Here is a 20,043-nt window from a genome sequence, read left to right on the forward strand (position 1 = left end):
TCCTTTTCCCCACACGTCCCCCTCCCTATCAAGTAGATTAATATCTAATGAACGCATGCATTTATCAGCCTGCTCCTCAGAGTTACAGACTGGAGGCCAAATTCTCTGCTGGCGTAAACTGGCACAGCTCCACTGACTTCAATGGAATGGCACCGATCTACACCAACAGAGGATTTGGCTTGGGTTTTCCACGATCTCTCTATATGAAATAATAATAATAAAAACAACACTCCTTCTTCTACAAGACGCATCTCACTGAAGAAGGAGCATGGGAAATCAGACCACAGTTCCAGCTTCAAATTTCAAGGTAGATTAATTACCCAACACCACTTTCCCCATCTTCACAATCACTGCCACAGACATTAATTAGCATCGCCAATATGTGCTGGTTCCACTTTCCTTATTACCTGCCCACAGCTGAAGTTGTGGCCCCGGTTTTCGGGTCATCGGTTCTAACTCACCATCTGCTCGCTATCAAGGGAAAGAGACAGCGTGCTGACTGGAAACGTGGCTGGAAATATGTCGCTTCCATTCGGCGCCTTTTAATCCTACATAATAATTTATTATTCACCGCTTTTCTAACGAGGTTCTCTGTACTGCTGCCGTCCAACCACCAACAAATGTGACGCGTGACTGTCCTCACCACTTTTTGGAAAAATGATTATCCAGACACCCAAATCTGATAAAGCAGGAGGGGAAAAAAACCAAACCACCTCTTCCCCATCACACAAGCCTGCCAGCTGCCAATCACGTGGATTGCAAACACTGTTACCTGTTGTTCCTAAAGATCAAAACCAATAAAACACAGCCCGGGAAATCAAACTTACAAGCAACTTGTCTGGAAGACAATGGGGAAAGCATTCAAGGCACTTAAGGGATGCTAAACAAAGTTACCGCAGCTCAGCATCCAGGATAAACCCTTGCTCTGCACATCAAGGATTTTTACAGCTCTGTCGGGAAAGGATGTGGAGAACTCCCAGCCCTGCTGGTTAAAGCATCTCGTCCCTTCGTTTATTTCTACTAATTGACTTGGTTCAAAGAAGTTGTTTAAAAATCTGCTTATCTATCATCAGCATCCCTGCCTTCCAGTGGAACAGAGAAGGGGGGAGGGGAGCGTTTCCACCAAAGCCTCACTAAAGCTGGGGGTTTTTTAAGTCCCGTTTCCATTAGTCAGCAACTCCAAGAGCCTCAGGGCTCAGGGTAAGTGCACCACAAAGGCAATTCTGAACCCCACTTCCTCAGAACCGACGCCACAGTGCAGCGGGCGCCACGGCAAGCCAGGACTCGGGTTACACCGTCCACACACATCAGAGTCGGGGCGTGTGTCTGTGGGGGGGCGATTATGGCCAAAGAACGACAGCGATGAGCCCGGCAGTGAACATCTAGGATACCCTGGGGCGCGGGCACGGGGCACGTGTCCTCCAGAGGGTACTGCGCCCCAGGGGCCCCACATTAGCCAGGCTCACCGTAACAGCGCTAATGGATAAATCCAGCCCTGCCACCTCTGCCTGGGAGCCGCGGGAGGGGGATAAATAAGCCACCCAAAACCGCAGCGAGGAGAACACCGAAAGCTGCCCTTGCAAGGGGAGCTGTCTGCACCCACAGGGCACGGTGCACCCGCTGCATCCCTGCCAAATCACACGGGGGGGGATGGAGGGGGGGGTCAGCAGCTCGCAACAGTGCAGCCAGCCACTCCTCTGCTGACTGTTACCTTGCTCAGCAAAAGGGCACCACACCAGCAGGTCCCGTAATCCCTAATGGCAGCAAACGGTTTCACAGCATGTCATCCCCACACTCCAATAAATTACAGGGTTCAGGGAGCGATTTGAATGCAACTCAGGGAAAGTGACCATTTTCCATAAGACTGCAGACAGGGGGAGGAGGGGGGGGAGGGGAAAGACAGCTAGAGACAGGATGTACAGACAAACAAACAAACAAAAGCCAACAATCCGTCACACACCCCCCGCCCCGCCCCCCAACAGGGAGCTACCAGCCCCCCGCCAGGGCATGCTCAGCCCTGGCTGCAAAGACTGTGCATTTGATTGCATTGGTCTGTTGGATAAAGCTGTGAGATAATAGCAGATAAAGACTTGGATCTTTATCCTAAATCCATCGCTGTATTAAGAAAGCAGGAGACAGGGACAGTTTATATATATTTTTAAGCTCCCCCCCCCCCCGCTCACTCCCCCCCCGCGGGGAGCCCCACATTAGAAGCGCAATCTGTCCGGGCTCAAATCTAATCCTTGCCCTTTCCCTGGGGGGCAGGAGGAGACGGGACGAGGCAGAGCGAGGGGCAGGAACGGGGGCAACAGGCTGGGGGGCAGCCTAGAGCCCAACCAGAGCTGGGGGAAGGAGGCAGAGCGGAATGAAAGCAGCCCCTTCCCCTGGCCGGGGGGGCGAGGGGGGGCGGAGGATTGGAAGAGGCAGCGGGGTGGGGGGTCTGGAGGTGCAGGGAGGCATAGAGAGGTGCAGCAGAGGGGGCAGCGGGTTCGGGGGGCTGGAGGGGAGGGAGGGCTGGGGGTTGCAGGGAGGCATAGGGGGATGCCTCGGAGGAGTGGAGGGGACAGTGGGCCTCGGGGGGGCTGGGGGTTGCAGGGAGGCATAGGGGGATGCCTCGGAGGAGTAGAGGGGACAGTGGGGCTCGGGGGGGGGCTGGGGGTTGCAGGGAAGGGGGTGCAGGAAGGCACAGAAGAGTGCAGTGGCGCTCAGGGGGCCGGGGGAGCCCCCACCCCACAGTCCCCGCGCGGGCGAGCTCTTACCGTGGGCCAGCAGCGCTCCGAGGCAGCAGAGCAGGGCGGCGGGCCCCGGGGCCATGGCTGTCGGTGGGGTGCGCGGCGAGGTGCGGGATCCACCCCCGCGGTGGGGGACAAACAAATCCAGCCACGTGCGGTCCGGCCGGGGCGCCCAGCTCAAGGGGGGGGGGCGGGGAGGGGGCACCACTGGCGGCTACTGCCCTGCGCCTCCCTCTGACCTACCCCCACCCCCGCAGGGCGCCCTGAGCCCCGGGCACCCAAAGGTGCTGCGCTGGGAGCGCAAAGCCCTAACGCAGGAGGGGAGGGACCCACTCAGCAAAGGGGGGTGCCCGGTAGGGGGGCAAAGGGGGCACCTTCACCCCCCACAGGCAGGAGGGTCCGAGAGGAGCGGGCACGTGTATCCCCCCTCCCCGATCTGCTAAGAGGGTGCTAGGTGCCCCCCGCGGCTGGAACAGCGAAATCTCCAGGGGTTTATTCCAGCGCCAGGGCGCGAACTCTGCCCCAGCGCCCCGGCGGGCTCCGAGCTCGCCGAGCCGAGCCCGCGGCCAGCAGCAGCCGCAGGAGAAAGAAGCAAACGCGGCTCACGGATCCGTCCGGCCTGGCGAAGTTCCGGGACGAAGTTTGGGGACGCGGGCGGGCAGCAGCCTCCGGCGGAGCGAGCCGGGCAAGCTCCGCTCTCCGCCCGGCCCTCGGTCCCTCTGCGCCGGCCGCGGGGCGGGGAGGCAGCGCCGGGCTCCGCAGCGGGAGGCGGGCTGGGGTGGGGGGGCCGCTGGGCCCCCGCGGCAGCCCCCCTGCCCCGCAATGCGCGCCAACTTTTCCAGCAATGCAAAATCCAAAGCTCGCCCCCCGCCCGCGGATCCCGCCCCCCCCCCAGTCGGGTCCGCCGCCGGCCCGGGCGCAGCCCGTCCCTCGGGCGCGGGGCTGGCCGGGGTGTGGGAGCCGGAGCTGCCCGGGCTGGAGCCGCCGCGGCGGCAGCTGGTGTGTGCGGTGCAGGCGAGGCGATGCCAGCACACGCCGGCGGAGCGGGGGGGGGGGGGCGATTCCCCCAATGCAAAGGGCGGGGGCGGGTGGGGAGCTCAGGGAGGGGCCAGGCCAAGCTCCCCCCACCCCCAGCAGTTGCAATCCCCGGATCCTCTCTCCGGCAGCTGCACGGCGAGGACGAGCCGCTCTCCGGAGCCTGCGAGGCGATTCAGCGCCAGAGCGACTCCCCCCCCCCATCTCCCCGCTCCCCCCATCCCTGCCAGGTTTCCCCGATCACGTGCTTTCCCCGGAGCTGCCTCATCCCCCCCGCCCCTGCTCCAGCTCCAGCTCCAGCTCCAGGTCTCCGCGCTGCGATCCCAGCCCGGTGGCAAGCCCAGGGCGCGAGGCGAGCCCCCCCGCTCCGCGCCGCCCGGCCCCCCGGGGGGGCTGGCACGGGGCTGCTGTCCGTGCCCAGGATGCACCGTGTGCAGGGCCCCGGGCGCTGCAGGGCATTTACCCCCCCACACACGCAACACATATTGCGGGGGGCAGCTGGAAGGGGCCATTGTCGTGTGCACGGGCCCCGGAGCAGTGCGCGGCGTGTCCTCCCTGCTGCGACGGAGCGGCGGGGGTGCGACGTGCCCGCTGCAGGGTGCAGAGCCTGGGGCCCCTCCGCGCCTTCCCCGCGCCCTGCACTCGCACCCGGGTGGAGTGGAACCGCTGGGGTTCGCCCCTGCGCAAAGGCTTTGCCTTCATCTTACAGGCTCCGTCTCCCTTGTGCCCTGTTTCTTCCCATGGGCTTGGCCTCTGGCCCAGGTGTTTGCAGGCCGCCCAGACGCTACACAGGCCACATGGGCAGCTAGGACCCCCCCCATTCTAGCCGCTTAGCGCTGTGCTGGAAATGCAAAAGGGCTGGATGCTGGAGCTGGCTTTACGCCCCTGGTTGCTGGTGTAGGAGATGCGCGGGGGGAGTGTCTGGAGGGCTTTGCTGGGTGACCCCATGATCCTGGATCGGCAGGAGGATCCCCAGGGACCCTGAGCAGCTGGCTAAAGTTAGAGCCGCCCTAAGACTCCCCTGGGTTGGGCCCCCAGGGTCAGGGATTGGCAAGGTGGTGTGACGCCATCCTCCCAGCCCGGGGCTTGTGCAAAGCGCAGCTCGGCCAAACCCAAGGACCTGGCATTGTGTCTGATGGAGCTGGTCACACCCACCCTCTTTTTTGTGTATAAACACACCTGGGCCGCAACGACAACAGGCCTTGAACCAGGGTGGCTGGAGAAAAGACCGCCTCGTGGTGCATCAGGTGCCTTTGTGTGCACATGCGTGCTCATGTGTGCATGCATGTGGGTGTGTGCATACACGCATGGGGGCAGGGTGCATGCATCTCCTTCCCCGCCCATGCCCTGGTGCACTGGGGGTTGTATATAAATACCCAGCAGCCTTTGGAGTCCATGACTCCTGAATGGCTTGGGACAGCTTCTCCATTCAACTGAACCGCACAAGCTCATCTAACTAGAGAAGCATTTGAATGGTAACCTGCTCGAAGAAATGATGGATAAAGAAGGCTTGAAAAGTTGGACTCTGTTTGTTGTTTCTTTGTTTTTATTTAGACATTTGGGTCCTGTTTACCCCGATGTTCCTGGAAGACGCTGTGGGTGACTGGAGAACTCAGGTTCGTTACATGAAATGCATCAAGCAAATGACGCCTGGAGAAATGGCTTTTCTCCCGTCGTCTAAAGTTCTTGGGTCTGGCCTGTACCAGGTTAGCCCACGCACCCAGGAGAGGGCTGGTTTTGTCAGCCAGCACCCAACAGGCTGAGAACACTCCCCGTCTCTGTCTCCGTCGCAGCCAGCAGGTCCACCCCCAAAGCCTGTGGTACAGAGCTGGGTTCTGTGCACAGCCATCTCCCCAGACCTCACCCCTTCTCCCATACAGCAGAGCAGACCCTTGTAGGTTGCCCTATAGCTAAGACCCTCTCAGCCTGCAGAGTTAATGAATAACCATTATTCAGCTATTACCAGCAGGAGAGTGGGGTGGGAGGAGGTATTTTTTCATGCTTTGTGTGTATATAATAAGATCTTCTACACTTTCCACAGTATGCATCCGATGAAGTGAGCTGTAGCTCACGAAAGCTTATGCTCAAATAAATTGGTTAGTCTCTATGGTGCCACAAGTCCTCCTTTTCTTTTTGTGAATACAGACTAACACGGCTGTTACTCTGAAATCTGCTGCTATAGCATGTTTTCCCCACACAACTGTACGCAGGAAAGGAACACTATCTGCATTTCACAAACGGGGAAACAGAGGCAGAGAACAGTGCAGGGACATGAAGGTCACAAAGCAGACGATACAGGAATAGAGACCAGGCGCTGCATCACACTTCCCCCCTGCAAAGAAAATTTTTCTTGCCTCTGGTGTCTCTCCATGTGCACTCAATGAGGGGGAGGGACGGTGTTACACCAGGGCGGTTCTTCAGTTGAATTCAGGCCCAGGCCTTTATACAGTGCCATCAAAGCATCCCCTGCTTCCACCGTCTCCGTGTGAAATTAGCATGAGGCGATGACTAGCCTTGCAGCAGGCTAAGCTGTGAAATGAGCTCTCCCCGGCTTAGAATGGTCTTAGCAAAAGAAGGGAGAAAGGTGTTGTTCTGCCATAGAAATCAGAGATGGGAGAGATCTCATCGGTCCCTTTACTCATCCTGCCAACACGTGCATCCTGCCAATGCAGGCTTGTTCTTGGGCGGTCATTCTCCGTCTCCCATCGCTCACACACACCTGCTGGTTTGCTGCAATGTATCCCCCCATCTAGTTTTACCAGGAAATGTTGGCCGGCGTGCCCGTACTGGAAGAAGCCTCATTTACAGTGGAAGCGCATCTGACATCCCCATTAATGCCAAAATAATTCATGGCAATTAACGCTATTAACCTTGAGTAGCAACGGAAGTGACGGATGCTCCGGGAGAGTTCCCTGCTCATTGCTATGCACAGCCCGTGTCTTCCCGGGCCCTGGGGGGCAGCGGGAGCCAGAGCCCCGGTGAAGATACTCCTCCAGCCTTTGGCCCTTGCGGGAAATCACCAGGCTGGAAGGTTCCTTTCCGGATGATGCTATGGAAATAAAGCCGCAGGGCTCTCCATCCCTGGGAAGCAAAGGAGAGGCCGAGAGGTGCTCGAGAGAAAGCTACATCCAGTCTCTAACAGCAGGGGCAGACCTCCCCCTCGCTTCTTACCATAAAGGTCGCACCTGCCAAGAGCAGGGCCCTATTGTGCCAGGGGCTGCACATACACACAGTGCGAGACACTCCCTGCCCCCTAAGTTGAAACAGATTAGACAGGCAAAGGGTAGGAGAGAAGCCCAAAGGGAAATGGCTCAGCTGAAGTCACCCAGCAGGCCTAGCCTCCTGCCCTACCCACTGGGTCACCCTGCTGTGGAGGGAGGTCTTGTCACCCGCCGCCGTGAACTGGGTCTGAGCAGCAGTTTTATGGATCACGTTTCCCTACCTGCTTTCAGGCGTCCCCCGCCTCTGGCGGGTGGGTGGATGAGTCTCTCGCTTGCTTTCCCTGCCTCGCATGTTAACTGGAACAGAGAATCCCTGGCACAAAGGCCTGTCCTCGCCACGCCATTGTCTCAGACTGCTCTGTGCCCGCGAGGCGGGGATGGGGTCAGAGGTGCGGCTGCCAGCCAGCCCCCCGGGGTCAGGCTCTCCGCAGCCCTGCTCGGCCCTGATGGAGCATCCTCGCCGTCCAGGAAACCTCCTGAAATATTTAGGAAAGCGCAAAGGGCTCGACCTGCACTAGCCTGGACAGTGGGCTGGGCTGGCAAAGCAAATGCCATGGGGTGGTGTCGTTGTTCACAAGGGCGGCAGCTGCTGGAGCGCCCAGGGCTGGACTAACGAGGTACGTCAGCTTCCCCCTTTGCAGTCCCGGAGCGCCCCCCTCACCCCTGCCAATGTACTGCTGTCCCAGCCTTGGGCTCACCACCACACACAGAGCTCCATTGATGCTCCTCAGTCCTGGCCCACGACCCCCTGCTATTCCAGGCGTGGGTGCCCGCACACGCAGCTCTGTCGATGTTCCTCCGGCACGACTCCTGCTATTCCAACCCTGGGCTCCCCTCCCCATTCTGCCAATGCACCTCGATCCTGACCTGCAGCCCCCTTCATCCTCTAGTGCTGGGCTTCCCCTCCCCAGGCACATCCACAGAGGTCTGCTTTCCGCTGCCCCTCGATCCTGACCTGCCACTCCCAGACCTGGGCTTCTCTTGCGCGGAGCCCCAGAGTCATCCCCACCCCCGGCCCCTTGTTGTTCCGGGTTTGTCCGTCAAGTGAATTGGGCACGGACTCAGGACCGGGGGGAGGGTTAGAAAAGGTGACCCACCTGCTTTGCCAATCCTTTGCCCTAGTTCTGGTCTGCACCGCAGGACCGGCCCTCCCAGGCGACTACAGAAGTCAAGTCTGAGGGCTGGCAGCAGGAGAGTTTGTGCACAGAGCTAGTCCCCCTTGTGCACACGCAGCTAGTCCCCCTTGTGCACACACAGCTAGTCCCCGTTGTGCACACGCAGCTAGTCCCCCTTGTGCACACACAGCTAGTCCCCGTTGTGCACACGCAGCTAGTCCCCCTTGTGCACACTCAGCTAGTCCCCATTGTGCACACACAGCTAGTCCCCCTTGTGCACACGCAGCTAGTCCCCGTTGTGCACACGCAGCGAGTCCCCCTTGTGCACACACAGCTAGTCCCCGTTGTGCACACGCAGCGAGTCCCCGTTGTGCACACACAGCGAGTCCCCCTTGTGCACACGCAGCGAGTCCCCCTTGTGCATACAGCTAGTCCCCGTTGTGCACACACAGCTAGTCCCCGTTGTGCAGACGCAGCGAGTCCCCCTTGTGCACACACAGCTAGTCTCCCTTGTGCACACACAGCTAGTCCCCGTTGTGCACACGCAGCGAGTCCCCCTTGTGCACACACAGCTAGTCTCCCTTGTGCACACACAGCTAGTCCCCGTTGTGCAGACGCAGCGAGTCCCCGTTGTGCACACACAGCTAGTCCCCCTTGTGCACACGCAGCTAGTCCCCGTTGTGCACACACAGCTAGTCCCCCTTGTGCACACGCAGCTAGTCCCCGTTGTGCACACACAGCTAGTCCCCCTTGTGCACAGGCAGCTAGTCCCCCTTGTGCACACGCAGCTAGTCCCCCTTGTGCATACAGTTAGTCCCCGTTGCACACACAGCTAGTCCCCCTTGTGCACACACAGCTAGTCCCCGTTGTGCACACACAGTTAGTCCCCCTTGTGCACACACAGCTAGTCGCCGTTGTGTACACACAGCTAGTCCCCCTTGTGCACACAGTTAGTCCCCGTTGTGCACACACAGTTAGTCCCCATTGTGCACACAGTTAGTCCCCGTTGTGCACACACAGTTAGTCCCCATTGTGCACACAGTTAGTCCCCATTGTGCACACGCAGCTAGTCCCCCTTGTGCACACGCAGCTAGTCCCCGTTGCGCACACAGCTAGTCCCCGTTGCACACACAGCTAGTCCCCCTTGTGCACACACAGTTAGTCCCCCTTGTGCACACACAGTTAGTCCCCGTTGCACACACAGCTAGTCCCCCTTGTGCACACACAGCTAGTCCCCCTTGTGCACACACAGCTAGTCCCCGTTGTGCACACACAGCTAGTCCCCCTTGTGCACACACAGTTAGTCCCCGTTGTGCACACACAGCTAGTCCCCGTTGCACACACAGCTAGTCCCCCTTGTGCACACGCAGCTAGTCCCCCTTGTGCACACACAGTTAGTCCCCATTGTGCACACACAGCTAGTCCCCCTTGTGCACACAGCTAGTCCCCCTTGTGCACACGCAGCTAGTCCCCGTTGTGCACACAGCTAGTCGCCCTTGTGCACACGCAGCTAGTCCCCCTTGTGCACACGCAGCTAGTCCCCCTTGTGCACACACAGCTAGTCCCCCTTGTGCACACGCAGCTAGTCCCCGTTGTGCACACGCAGCTAGTCCCCCTTGTGCACACAGCTAGTCCCCCTTGTGCACACGCAGCTAGTCTCCCTTGTGCACACACAGCTAGTCCCCGTTGTGCACACGCAGCTAGTCCCCCTTGTGCACACGCAGCTAGTCCCCGTTGTGCACACACAGCTAGTCCCCGTTGTGCACACGCAGCTAGTCCCCCTTGTGCACACACAGCTAGTCCCCGTTGTGCACACGCAGCTAGTCCCCCTTGTGCACACGCAGCTAGTCCCCCTTGTGCACACACAGCTAGTCCCCGTTGTGCACACGCAGCTAGTCCCCCTTGTGCACACGCAGCTAGTCTCCCTTGTGCACACAGCTAGTCCCCCTTGTGCACACGCAGCTAGTCCCCGTTGTGCACACGCAGCTAGTCCCCCTTGTGAACACACAGTTAGTCCCCGTTGTGCACACACAGCTAGTCCCCCTTGTGCACACAGCTAGTCCCCCTTGTGCACACAGCTAGTCCCCGTTGTGCACACAGCTAGTCTAGTTAGTTTATCCAAGAGGAGCTGAATAGATGCCTTGGCCATAGGGGATGTGTTCTGACCCGGGGAGAAGAATTCTGATAGTGGGACAAAGGCCCAACAAAATCCAGATGCAGAAACTGGACAAATTCAGACTAGACAGAAGGTGCAATTGTACAGGCGACGGCAAAGCACAACTGAGCTAGGGAGCTGCTGCATTCGCCATCCCTTGGGTCTTCACAGCCAGGCTGGAGTCTCCGGCAAAGAGCCGTGCTGCACCTCAGACAAAAGTTCTGTGCCCGATGCAGGAATTGCTGGCTGGAATTGTCCGGCCTGGGGTATCCTGGAGGTCAATTCTGGCCTTAAAATCTATGGCTCCATGAAAAGCCAGGCTCAGATTCTATTCCTTTCCCTGCCCCTAGTTGTTGGCCTTCCCCACCACTCATGTCTTACCAGGTTGTAGGCTGCTTGGGGCAGAGACCGTTCCTTGCTGTAGGGACAGAATTTTCCAGTGTCCAGCTTTCATTTAGACACCAAAAGAGGTGGCCAGATCGTCAACATGGTGTACCCTGTTGGGAGCTGAACTGTTTGGCAATTCTGGCCTTGATCGCGGGCGCTGAGCTCCGGGGGATCCGACCCCGATCGTGGGCGCTGAGCCCCAGGGGATCCAGCCCTGATCGCGGGTGCTGAGCCCCAGGGAATCCAGCCCCAATCGCGGGCACTGAGCCCTGGGGAATCCGGCCCCGATCATGGGCGCTGAGCCCTGGGGAATCCGGCCCCGATCATGGGCGCTGAGCCCTGGGGAATCAGGTCCCGATCACAGGTGCTGAGCCCCGAGGGATCCAGCCTGATCGCGGGTGCTGAGCCCTGGGGAATCCGGCCCCGATCATGGGCGCTGAGCCCTGGGGAATCCGGCCCCGATCATGGGCGCTGAGCCCTGGGGAATCAGGTCCCGATCGCTGGTGCTGAGCCCTGGGGAATCAGGTCCCGATCACAGGTGCTGAGCCCGAGGGATCCAGCCCTGATCACGGGTGCTGAGCCCCAGGGAATCCGGCCTCAATCGCGGGCGCTGAGCCCTGGGGAATCAGGTCCCGATCGCGGGCGCTGAGCCCTGGGGAATCAGGTCCCGATCGCAGGCACTGAGCCCCGGGGAATCTGGCCCCGATCACGGGCGCTGAGTCCTGGGGGATCCGGCCCCGAATGTGGGCGCTGAGGCCTGGGGGATCCGGTCTTGATCGCGGGTGCTGAGCCCTGGGGGATCCAGCCCTGAATGTGGGCGCTGAGCCCCGGGGAATCCGGCTCTGATCGCGGGCACTGAGCCCTGGGGAATCCGGCCCTGATCGTGGGCGCTGAGCCCTGGGGGATCCAGCCCTGGTTGCGGGCGCTGAGCTCTGGGGAAACCGGCCCCGAGCTGCAGGTTCTGGGCCCTCGGCAATGTGGCCCCGGGCTGCAGTGGCGAGCTGTCCCCGTGGATGCCGAGCTCTTTTCACAGTGGGGCCTGGCTTCTTTGGGGCCTGTGAGAGCTACTGGGATACACCAAATAAATACACACAGCTGTCTAAACACCCTACACAATGTACACAAACATCTCCCTGACCCCTGGTCACTAATACCTAGCCGCGGCACCTAATCCAAATGCCACCCCCCCTCTCCTGGCACACACCCCTCCCAACACATGCCCTCCTCCACGCACAAGAGTGGCCTCCACTGTTCCCCCTGCCCATGAGACCCGCCCAGCCCCCCGGCTCTGGGAGACCGGTGCATCTGCAAAGTGTCTCTCCCACCTCCATGCCTTGTGCTCAGGCGAGGGCTCCCCGGTTGTGCCCCTTTGCCCACCACGGGTCACGAGACATATATTTCCAAGGCCCAGCTGGAGCCAAAACAGAAAAGCCCGAGTGATCCTTGCAGCTAAACGGTAATAAATTAATGGATCTGTTATTACTTCCTCGACACAGCCTTTGCTAGCCAAGTTGGCTGATGGATTAAGGAGCGAGGAGGGACCAGCGTGGAGAGATGGAACAAAGGATTCTGGGCCGAGCTTTCTCCTGGTGCCTCGTGCAGCTGCCTGGAGACGCTGCCAAGTTGGACGTGCCCGCTGAAATACGCCATCAGGCTCAGGGGAGGGGCACTCAGGTCAAAGGGAAACGTGCCCACCTGGACGTGGCTGCCTCGGCTTTTCTCCAGGAGGCCACGGGCTGCACCTAACTGGCCTAAATCAGAACTGCCCCAACCTGCTCAGCCTGGAAGTGCAGGCGATGGAAATTTTTGGCTGCCTTCGGGCTAACAGAGGGGAAACGTGCCCTGCGGGGGAACCCCTGGATGTTCTGTGTGGAAATATTAATAATAAAAAGTACCTGAGATCAGGGCCCCACTGTGCCAGGCGCTGCACAGACCCCAAATGAGATCGGGGTCCCCGCTGTGCTGGGTGGCGCACGTACACAGAGTGAGAGACAGTCTCTGCCCTGTAGAGCTTCCAGTCTAAATAGACAAGGCACACAAAGGGGTAGGAGTGGAAACTGAGGCACAGAGCGGTGAAGTGACTTGCCCAAGGTCACCCAGCAGGCGGAGCCAGGAACAGAACCCAGCCCAGTGCTCTATCCATTGGTCCGTGCTGCCTCTCTGAGTGGTGCATGCAAAAGCAGAAAGAAAATGGCTGTTGTCCCCTCAAATTCAAGCAAAATTATTCATCCAATGACTAAGAAATAATCATTATGAGTGAGGAAAAAAAGGTAAAAAATCGTTTTTAATATGGCCTGTCTCTGAAGCAGGTGCTTTGGGGTCCAGTTGCTGGCCCCACTACTCACTCTTACCCTGTTCATGTTGGAATGAAGTCAAGGTTATTTCTCTGGGCTTGTTTTTACAGTTTGCTCAGTCACCCCAATCAGACTGTCAGGGTGATGCCAACTCTCACAATTTTATCACAGTTTCTCATGATATTGGCTGGTTTCCTTAAAGCCCCAGCTCCTGGAGTCCTATGGGAACCTGCTGTGGTTCTGTGGGAATCTCAGCTTTCTCTCAAAAGACCAAATAAGTTTCTAGCTCTTAGAGTAGCGGAGAAACCCTTGAAAACCTGAGTGAACCCGAAGGGATCCAAAGCAAAATGCAAATAACAGCCACCCGGCGGCGGTGGGTTTATAAAGTCTCATGGTTTCTAAGCCAATCTTATGATTGTTGCGGGGTTGGACTCATGATTTTGGAAGCCTTGGCGTTCGCCATGCTGGAAGCGAGAGACAGACGCACCCTGCTGGTTCTCAGCTGGTACATTCCCCTTCTCCTGGGAAGAGCCTCTTTCTATCCCTGACTCTGCCACTGACTAGCTGGGAAACCTTGGGTGAGTCACCTCACTGCCCCGTGCCTCGGTTTCCCCATCTGTAAAATGTGGCTAATGCTCTCAAAGAGCGGGGCTCTGTGGGTTAATGACTCAGTGTTTGCAGGGTGCTTTGGACATGTGACATGCAGTGAGAGTTGCTTGCGTTCCCTGCAGTCTGTTTCCCAGAGCAGGGAATAGTCTAGCTTTGATTGATTAGGGCTTTTTAAGCTTTGTGTCTGGGTGCAGTGTCTCTCTCTTTGGAGCATTTCTGGCAGTTTCTTGGCATCACCACCTGTTTTTTTCACCCCTTAGAGAAATTAGTAATTTTGCCCTATTTGGATTTTATTTATGTCTTCTGCTTTGGCAGGCGGAGGGGTCCCGGGTGAGAGAGAGCAGCCATCTACGATCCCTGTTCTCCCAGGAATGACTGGACCCCATCACTGGATATTTACAGGGCCCTACATGCCTGTTGGGTGCATTTCCACTTATGCCGCTGGGGTGGCAAGGCACCGGATCTAAACGATGGGTATTTTAGCACAAGATGATGCAAGCAAGGTCAAAAGAAGATGCTTCGTTTAAATGTCAACTGCATCATCCATGCTTTGCAATAGGTGATTTATGTGAAAGGCTGGAACTTGTCAAAGTCACATCCAGCCGGCAGAGAAGGAATGGGGAGAAGAGAAAGCAAACTCAAGGTCTGGACAAGAATGAGCAAGCCGTCATGCTCAAATGGAGGCCGGGTAGGCCCTGGGGTTCCCAAATATTTTACTTCTAGGGCCCCAGTTCAAATCCCGCCCTGACTGGAAGTGCCTGGAGATCACCAAGCATGGGCTGTCCTAGAGGAGTTAGGTGCTCACATCCCACTGCCGGCCCATGAGAATTGGAAGCCTCTCTTAGAAGCCCTCCTTGGAAGATCTGGCCTGTGGTGGCCCCGTGGAAGGAGTTTGTTGGTCTCAGACCAACAGCCAATTCCCCAACAGTGGCTCTTCCACCCAGTGGCAGGCGAGAGGCCTGGAGCCGAATGGGGCATGGAGGCTGAGCGATCGTCTCATCTGGACCACTGAGGCTGGGGGACGCTTGCCTTGTCGCTCTTGGAAGGAGCTCTGAATCCACAGTGTGATATAGCGGCCTCCCGAGACACCCGCCCATGTGCTGAACTGTCCAAGTAGCACTGCATTCCTTGAACCAGCAGCAAGCACGGAAGGGGAACACACACACGTGTGTGTGTGTGTGTGTCAACTGCATCTATTGCACATCCGTGGTCACCTCACCTGCATGCTGCCCACTTGCTCATCTTGTGCAGTTAGGATCAATCCCCAAACAATTCTGTGTGTTTGCAGAAGAAACACATTAGCATGCAACAGGCTGGCTTTTGTGAGTAGGCAGTGCTGCCATCTGCAGGACAGAGACAGCACTCTCCAGATGTGTGTCATTGGCCCTGTACTGGCTGCGGAGATTCTGTTTCCTAGTTCAAGTGCTAGAAGCCTGCACTCCTGGAACAGGAGGATCGAAGCTGACCCCAGAAGTAGCCATGTGGTTAGAGCACTGCACTCAGGACAGCTGTACTCCAGCACATATTTATTACCACTTCCGCACCTCGTGCCTCAGTTTCCCCAGGCTTACACTTCCCTACCTTCCAGGGTGTCCTGAGGCTTAATCCACGAACGGAGGGGAGATGCTCAGATGCTACAGTCATGAGCACCACTGAAAATCCTACAATGCACCTAAAGGTTGAGTTGTAGGAGGCAATGGATTTTGTTACTGTAATTTTCCAGAGATGCCACCACCGTGGACAGATGTCACAGTTAAAGATGCCACTTTTACCAAGCAGGCCTGCCAGCATAGGATCCCGACAGCAATCGATCTGCGCAGGTAACCAGATTTAATCTCTTCTTTTATCATAGGAGCGGAGAGAGGAAATGTGCTGCCGAAGATCAAACACGCCCACAGTATATTAAAAAACCCGAGTGCGACATTGACGAGGAGTTACATGAGGCTGGGCAGAGGCCGCATGACCAAGGGGTAGGTTATAAGAGAGCTTGCTGGGCTTAGATCCCATTCGTTACCAGACGAAATTAAAGTGTTGATGCGGTGACAGGTGACGGAGACTGGCATTGCAGGGTGATTGTTAGGGTCCGTTGCCGTCACACCTAGGAGCCCTTGTCACAGCCCCGGGCCCCATTGTGCTGGGCGCTGCACAGACATGGAACGAGACACTCCCTGCCCCAAGCAGCCACCAGTCTAAGTGAGCTGTGCAGGTGTTGTGTCCTGGGGCGCATATTACAGAGCGTCCACCGACATCCCCAGCTGGGTCGTGCGGCTGCCTGGAGGAGCCTAGCACGTGAGCATCCTGCCTCATCCGTGCTCTGATCCCGCAGTCCGATTGGCGAGCCCCACTGATCCAGAGGCAGTGTGGTCTAATGGATAGGGTGCGTGGCTGGGAGCCAGGTCACCTCCAGTCTGTTCCCAGCTCACCTCCTGTGATGGCTCTGTGCCTCCGTTTATCTGTCTGTGAAATGGAGAGAATGGTAAAGTGCTTGGCGTTCCTCAGATGAGAGGGGCTAAGGGCTGAAGGGATGGCCCTGCCATCCAGCCCCCAGGTAGGAGCAGCATGTGTCTGTACTGTCCTAGGAGCAGGGCCAGGACCAGACCGTGATTTTGTCCCTCCTCCAACCTGGTCTTGGGCACAGATTCCCGCATGGGGGATTCACCCCTTCTGCCCACTGGCACGGAAGGAGCTCTAGCCTCTCAGCGGCAGCAGCTCTCCCACCCCATGCAGGCTTTGGCAAGGCAGGTAGCCCCCTCACTGCCTTGCATGGGATGCAGCCTGGTTCATGGCTGGACTTTAAGTGCTGGCATCTTGCTCTTGTAAGAGCAGCAGGGTCAGGTAGCATCACACCCACAGGGTCTCCAGGCTGCCAGCCCCAGCGGGCAGGCCATGCCCAGGAAATCAAGATAGCGGAGCTGCCCTAAGACCTATCAGAGCTGTCAGCCATCTGATGTGTGTGCCGGTGCTCAGCCAGGCCTGTGCACAACCATACTCACACGTATTCACACGCACGTCGACACACACATGCCTGTGCATGGATGCACACGCACACACTGTAGATACCTCTGTGTGCACACAGGCCCATGTGTGCACACCCACACGCACACAGATGTATGCCCGCAGCACATGTATACACATACACACATACAGTTGCACCCACAAACCACAGACACTCGTGCATGCCCACCCCCATAACACATGCGCCGCACACACGCTGGCTTTGGGCTGCAATTGTCAGTCATTATTTTCGGTCAATTCCAGGTAAGACATTATTGATACGCAGCAGAGTACCTGTCTGTAGGTAAGTCTACACTACGAAATTAGGTCGAATTTATAGAAGTTGGTTTTTTAGAAATCGGTTTTATATAGTCGATTGTGTGTGTCCCCACAGAAAATGCTCTAAGTGCATTAACTCGGCGGAGCGCGTCCACCGTACCGAGGCTAGCGTCGACTTCCGGAGCGTTGCACTGTGGGTAGCTATCCCACAGTTCCCGCAGTCTTCGCCGCCCATTGGAATTCTGGGTTGAGATCCCAATGCCTGATGGGGCAAAACCATTGTCGCGGGTGGTTCTGGGTACATGTCGTCAGGCCCTCCCTCCGTGAAAGCAACGGCAGGCAATCGTTTCGCGCCTTTTTTCCTGAGTTACCTGTGCAGACACCATACCACGGCAAGCATGGAGCCCGCTCAGGTCACCGTCACTGTATGTCTCCTGGGTGCTGGCAGGCGCGGTACTGCATTGCTACCCAGCAGCAGCAACCCCTTGCCTTGTGGCAGCAGACGGTGCAATAGGCCTGATAACCATCGTCATCGTGTCTGAGGTGCTCCCGGCCGCCTCGGTAAGGTCGGTCAGGAGCACCTGGGCAGACATGGGCGCAGGGACTAAAATAGGAGTGACTGGACCAGGTCATTCTCTTTAGTCCTGCCGGCAGTCCTATTGCACCGTCTTCTGGTGAGCCGCCAGGAGCTGAGGATGGCTAGCAGTCCTACTGCACCGTCTGCTGCCAGCCAAAGATGTAAACGATAGATGGAGTGGAGCAAAACAAGAAATACACCAGATTTATTTTGTATTCATTTTCTCCTCCCTCCGTGAAATCAACGGCCGACAATCGTTTCGGTGAGGTCTGTCAGGGGCACCTTGAAAAGTTTAATGGAGATTCAGGCCTGCCTGAAATATTAGGGGGAGGAATAGCTCAGTAGGTTGAGTATTGGGATGCGCATTGGCCTAAAAAACCCAGGGTTTTGAGTTCAATCCTTGAGGGGGCCATTTTGTGTGACAGTTGTTTTTGTTTCTCCTTGATGTAAAGCCACCCCCTTTGTTGATTTTAATTCTCTGTAAGCCAACCCTGTAAGCCATGTCATCAGTCGCCCCTCCCTCTGTCAGAGCAACGGCAGACAATCGTTCCGCGCCTTTTATCTACGCAGATGCCATACCACGGCAAGCATGGAGCCCGCTCAGCTCACTTTGGCAATTAGGAGCACATTAAACACCACGCGCCTTATCCAGTAGTATACGCAGCACCAGAACCTGGCAAAGCAAGTAGGCGACGTCAGCGTGGTGACGAGAGTGATGAGGACATGGACACAGACTTGTCTCAAAGCATGGGCCCTGGCAATGTGGACATCATGGTGCTTATGGGGCAGGTTCATGCCGTGGAACGCTGATTCTGGGCCCGGGAAACAAGCACAGACTGGTGGGACCGCATAGTGTTGCAGGTCTGGGACGATTCCCAGTGGCTGCGAAAATTTCACATGCATAATGGCACTTTCATGGAACTTTGTGACTTGCTTTCCCCTGCCCTGAGGTGCAAGAATACCAAGATGAGAGCATCCCTCACAGTTGAGAAGTGAGTTGTGATAGCCCTGTGGAAGCTTGCAATGCCAGACAGCTACTGGTCAGTCGGGAAGTGGACAAATCTACTGGAATGGGCAAATCTACTGTGGGGGCTGCTGTGATGCAAGTAGCCAACGCAATCAGAGATCTGCTGATATCAAGGGTAGTGACCCCGGGAAATGTGCAGGTCATAGTGGATGGCTTTGCTGCAATGGGATTCCCTAACTGTGGTGGGGCCATAGAGGGAACCCATATCCCTATCTTGGCACCGGAGCACCAAGCTGGCAAGTACATAAATCGCAAGGGGTACTTTTCAATAGTGCTGCAAGCACTGGTGGATCACAAGGGATGTTTCACCAACGTCAATGTGGGATGGCTGGGAAACGTACATGACGCTCACATCTTCAGGAACTCTGGTCTGTTTCAAAAGCTGCAGGAAGGGACTTTATTCCCAGACCAGAAAATAACCGTTGGGGATGTTGAAATGCCTATAGTTATCCCTGGGGACCCAGCCTACCCCTTAATGCCATGGCTCATGAAGCCATACACAGGCACCCTGGACAGTAGTAAGGAGCTGTTCAACTACAGGCTGAGCAAGTGCAGAATGCTGGTAGAATGTGCATTTGGATGTTTAAATGCACGCTGGTGCAGTTTACTGACTCGGTTAGACCTCAGCGAAACCAATATTCCCACTGTTATTACTGCTTGCTGTGCGCTCCACAATATCTGTGAGAGTAAGGGGGAGACGTTTATGGTGGGGTGGGAAGTTGAGGCAAATTGCCTGGCTGCTGGTTACAAGCAGCCAGACACCAGGGTGGTTAGAAGAGCACAGGAGGACGCAGTGCACGTCAGAGAAGCTTTAAAAACCAGTTTCATGGCTGACCAGGCTACGGTGTGAAAGTTCTGTTTGTTTCTCCTTGATGACCCCACCCCACCTTGGTTCACTCTACTTCCCTGTAAGCTAACCACCCTCCCCTCCTCCCTTCGATCACCGCTTGCAGAGGCAATAAAGTCATTGTTGCTTCACATTCATGCATTCTTTATTAATTCATCACACAAATAGGGGGATAACTGACAAGGTAGCCCAGGAGGGGTGGTGGAGGAGGGAAGCACTGGGTGGGGTGGTGGAGGAAGGAAGGACAAGGCCACACAGCACTTTAAAACTTATTGAATGCCAGCCTTCTGTTGCTTGGGCAATCCTCTGGGGTGGAGTGGCTGGGTGGCCGGCGGCCCCCCCACCACATTCTTGGGCGTCTGGGTGAGGAGGCTATGGAACTTGGGGAGGAGGGCAGTTGGTTACACAGGGGCTGTAGGAGCAATCTGTGCTCCTGCTGCTTTTCCTGCAGCTCAACCATACGCTGGAGCGTATTAGTTTGATCCTCCAGCAGCCTCAGCATTGAATCCTGCCTCCTCTCATCATGCTGCCACCACCTTTCAGCTTCAGCCCTCTCTTCAGCCCCCCACTTACTCTCTTCAGCCCGCCACCTCTCCTCCTGGTCATTTTATGCTTTCCTGCACTCTGACATTGTCTGCCTCCACGCATTCATCTGTGCTCTGTCAGTGTGGGAGGACAGCATGAGCTCAGAGACCATTTCATCGCGAGTGCGTTTTTTTCGCCTTCTAATCTTCGCTAGCCTCTGGGAGGGAGAAGATCCTGTGATCCTTG

The 20,043-nt window shown here is 57.0% G+C and overlaps 1 protein-coding gene across 1 annotated transcript in view; it reads right to left on the minus strand.

The window, feature by feature from the left end:
* TMEM132E (transmembrane protein 132E) overlaps positions 1 to 3,799 on the minus strand; it is a 227,138-nt gene extending 223,339 nt beyond the window's left edge. The window contains exon 1 of the mRNA XM_043531357.1: positions 2,760 to 3,799. Within this exon, the coding sequence (XP_043387292.1) occupies positions 2,760 to 2,814 (55 nt within the window). The 5' untranslated portion in view covers positions 2,815 to 3,799. The remainder of the gene's footprint in view (positions 1 to 2,759) is intronic.
* Between the last annotated feature and the right edge of the window lie 16,244 nt (positions 3,800 to 20,043).

Source organism: Chelonia mydas, chromosome 17 (genome assembly GCF_015237465.2).
Source record: "Chelonia mydas isolate rCheMyd1 chromosome 17, rCheMyd1.pri.v2, whole genome shotgun sequence".
NCBI classification, from domain to species: domain Eukaryota; kingdom Metazoa; phylum Chordata; order Testudines; family Cheloniidae; genus Chelonia; species Chelonia mydas.